The sequence below is a fragment of the Poecilia reticulata genome, linkage group LG15 (assembly GCF_000633615.1).
Source record: "Poecilia reticulata strain Guanapo linkage group LG15, Guppy_female_1.0+MT, whole genome shotgun sequence".
In the NCBI taxonomy this organism is placed as follows: domain Eukaryota; kingdom Metazoa; phylum Chordata; class Actinopteri; order Cyprinodontiformes; family Poeciliidae; genus Poecilia; species Poecilia reticulata.
In genome coordinates, this window is record NC_024345.1 from 30,529,301 (window position 1) to 30,533,365 (window position 4,065).

The 4,065-nt window shown below is 42.3% G+C and overlaps 1 protein-coding gene and 1 long non-coding RNA gene across 2 annotated transcripts in view; one reads left to right on the forward strand and one right to left on the reverse strand.

The window, feature by feature from the left end:
• The first annotated feature begins 1,451 nt into the window (after positions 1 to 1,451).
• The window catches only part of dnph1 (2'-deoxynucleoside 5'-phosphate N-hydrolase 1), a 4,333-nt gene continuing 1,719 nt past the window's right edge, over positions 1,452 to 4,065 (forward strand). Inside the window, exon 1 of the mRNA XM_008430529.2 lies at positions 1,452 to 1,793. Coding sequence (XP_008428751.1) covers positions 1,658 to 1,793 — 136 coding nt within the window. The 5' untranslated portion in view covers positions 1,452 to 1,657. The remainder of the gene's footprint in view (positions 1,794 to 4,065) is intronic.
• On the reverse strand, positions 2,019 to 4,044 carry LOC103477415 (uncharacterized). The gene is made up of 2 exons (XR_535646.2): positions 3,857 to 4,044; positions 2,019 to 2,333 (listed from the first exon to the last, which is right to left on the reverse strand). It is a non-coding gene; the product is annotated as an uncharacterized LOC103477415 (long non-coding RNA).

Genomic DNA, 4,065 nt, shown 5'->3' on the forward strand with positions numbered 1-4,065 from the left:
AGTAATGTATTTATATTAGTTGTGCTACCACCACCACGCCACTAGAGGCAGTAGCACTGCAGGCCCGAAAAGATGTGAAAAAGAAGCAGATTTAGAAGAACACAGAAACCAACAGAAATATTTAAAAGCTGAGCTGCGCTGAAGTAAATAAAAGAGAGAAGTTCAAATACATGCAGAGAGAGAAACTCCTTCCTACAGATGAAGCTAAATCACAGATTTAAAAAGAAAATTAAAACGGGAGACCGCGGATGATACAGGAAATAGCGCCCCCTTCACTTCCGGAGTGCAACGGTCCCATTTACAAACAAGGTAAGAGGCTGACAGTGGTCCGTCCCGCCCCTTCCGGTTTGCTGCAGCGAGGTCCTTCTCCCTATTGTCGCTGACGAGATTTAGGGCGGCCATCTTGGAACGGTCCACCACTCCACTCAGCTTATGTGTTTAGCAGCACAATGACGTATCAGCGCATTTAATCGATCATAACACGCTTTTTTGTTGCTGGAAACCAAATTCAATCATCTATCAAAGCTACATTATAAACAATTGTATTATTTAAGTATGTTTTTAATACATAGTTCATCATATTTAAATATGATTAGTGGCTATAACAATAGAATAGGATGGAATATTCTGATATTGATGAATGATGAGCAGATTACAAACACACAGCCGTTCATCATTTATTTAATACATTATTTAGTAATATCAATACATATTTATATAACTATACAAACACACAAAAAAAGATTAATGCTGAATAATATATATTGGATACATGTTGTATATACATACATATATATATATATATATATATATATATATATATATATATATATATAGTGTGTTTTCCAGCAGATGAGTTCTATCTTCAGAGATTCAGCAGCAGATTGAGTCCAAACTCCGATGTGATTCATCCTGCAGTGAATCCGTCTCTCTTTATAGATTCTCCCTCTTCTTCCTCACATCGTGTCTTTAGGAAACCTTCAAAACAAAAACGGAAGATTTGGGATGTATCTTACTTTTGACAGAGTGAAAGAATTACATATAAATAATAATCTTTACCACCTGTGTAAACTTTGCTGGTGAATGTTATAACACATAATATAAGTTTTATAATATGTGTTACATTGTTTCATTTCTAATATAGGCTCTTGTGTCAGATAATCTAAGTCAATGTTAGAGAATAATTATTTTAGATTTACAGAATCTCAGTTATCCTTCATAGCGGCTGAACCCGTATTACACCGAGCACTGTAGCTAATATTAGCTGGTATCTCGCCAGTGGACATAAATACAGTAAAGTAATATTCTAATCACAATATATACACAATAATATGTTCATCTTACTTGTGAAATGTTGTCTGTGGAGCCTCACATCAATAGTCCATCGATCAGAACAACAATATCCTCAGTGCTGAGGCATCTTCTGCTGTTTTGATTGAGCAAAGTAGGAGGGACGACCTCTCCAAGATGGCCGCCGTATTTCCTGCGCCGGAGCAGCCAATGCGGGTTTACTCTATATGTGTATGGAGGAAACAGAGCTCCGCGCGGGAAGAGGCCGGAAGTGGAAACCTCGGGTTAGACAGCCAACAGAACTATAGAAGCAGACGAGGACAGCAGGTCCAGACTAAAGGCGGTTCGGAACCAGTCCTGGTCCAGGATGAAGATCTATTTCTGCGGCAGCATCCGGGGCGGCAGGTCGGACCAGCAGCTCTACCAGAGGATCGTGAACGAGCTGCACAGATACGGGAGCGTGCTAACCGAGCACGTGGCCAGCGCCGAGCTCAGAGACTCAGGTGGGACGCGCATGCGCACTTGAGTTGTTGACGGACAAGAACCTGCCGGGTTCCTCTACATCAGGAAGGGCATGTTTCAGTTCTCCACCTGGATCAGATGATGCTGTTAGAGGCTTTTAATACTAGAGGATTCACGCTGTTAACCTTCTTTGCTCGTTGGTTTCCTCTAGTCTCCCGAATCCAGAGTTCTGCATGAACCCAGTGGAAACCACAGAGAACAACCCAGACATGTCTAGTTTTATTCATAGGAAAACAGATCAGCATCACATCCAAATCATCCACAAGTTCAAACCATAAACAGACATTAAAAGCAAAGGTTCCTTTGGGAACGGCTTGTTGCTGTGAAGTGCAGACTTTTATTAAGAGGCGTTTTCCTCATTTTAATATATGCATTGAAGGTGTGTCCTCTCCTTCCAAACCTCTCAGCCAGTCCTGGTCCTGGAGGTCCGGAGTCCTGCAGCTCTTAATGTCTCTCTGGTCCAACACACTTCAACCCAACAGCTGAGTCTCCTCCTCAGGGCAGGCAGGTTCTCCACAGTCCTGCTAACGACCTCATTATTTGACTCAGGAGTGTTGAAGTTGAGACACATCTAAAGGTTGCAGGAGACCCTGCAGGCCTGGAGTTACCCACCCCTGGTCTAGTACAAGGGTGTAACTTTGTGCTGCCAGTTGGTGAGGAAGAGGAGGGCTGTGCTGCACCACATGTGACTGGAAGGTGTTTTTGTGCTACAGCCAACACTGAAATGTGAAAGCCATACAGGCTGACTCAATGAATTAGGATATACGTCCTGATATGGCTCATCAGATTAATAGCACCTTTAAAAAATTAAACCTTTATCAGCTATTAAACACACTAAGAGCTGTAAAGATGTTTAAACATCAGCTGTCTAATTGGGGCCTGCCATAGCAATGCATGGTAGCACCTATTGTTCTCCATGTTGGCACTAACATTAGCACTTCCCCCGCTAGTGCTCTGCCTTGTGGAGCAAAGCACTAGCTAGCTAGCATTAGCCTTCTCCTCAAAATAAGTTTTTTAGCTGTGTTTATGGGTTAGCCATGTTTAGTATATTGAATGGAGAAAGTCAATGTAAGACATCATGCTAGTGATAGCCCACATGCTACTGACAGCATTTAGGCTAACATTAGCATTTTGGCTCCTTTTAACTTATACACTAGTTTAAACCTACTGAATGGAGTAAATCCAAATTAGTCACCATGCTTGAGATTTTCCACATGCTATTTGAGCTAAGCTGAGCATTAATGCTAAATCTCAGCATCAGAACGCTGGGATCCAACCCATGGGCACACTTTGAACTTCTTCAGAAATGTTCTAGTTAATGTCTTTGACTTGGTGATGGAATTACTAACATATTCTAATTTATGGAATGAGTGCAGATTTGCTCAACACTTTCTTACAGTTAAACAATGACAAAATCCACCAACATTTTCTGTGATATCACAATAATGTAGTTGCCTTTTACTACCTGATTTTAACGAGAGCCTGTCCTGTCCTGTCCTGTCCTGTCCTGTCCTGTCCCTGTCCCTGTCCTCTCATACACGAGAGGTCAGGGAGCAGAGTGACCATCGCTGCTCCTGGACCGGACGGCGGCCATTAGCCGCTACAGCTAGTGACGTGAACCTGCGGCGCCATTACTGGGCATCGTTAGATTCCACTGAACCAAACAGTTCAGGAATCTAACGGCCGGAGCCCCCACTTCTATTATCCTGTTTCTATACATTTTGGCTTGAATTAAAGTGCCGACGTTGGATGTGTGAAATATCTACATGTGAAATATCTACATGTGAAATATCTACATGTGAAATATCTACATCTCTGGATATAAACAGTTTGGTCCTGATGCCAGCGGTGGTTTGTTAGCTACTTTAAACAGCTGCTTTACTGATGATCTGTCAGAAAGTGGATGTTTAGCTCGTCTTATTTTTGAGTTAACTGAACCGAAACACGCAGCGGGTTCATGTTATGGCCGTCCAAGTCAAGCTACAGCATTAGGCTACTAACCTACTCGACACTTTAGATTTTTAAATTAAAACATTTTACTGACCTGTGAGATTCTTATCTTGCTATCGTAGCGTTGACCATCCATAGCAAAACATTACGTCCCCTTTTCAGATTCTGTGCCTGATTGTGTCATTTTCCAGACTCAATGCAAAGCAGCAGCGCAGGTGGAGACCCGAGTCACATGACTTGGACCCGAGTCACATGACTTGGACCCGAGTCACATGACTTGGACCCGAGTCACATGACTTGGAC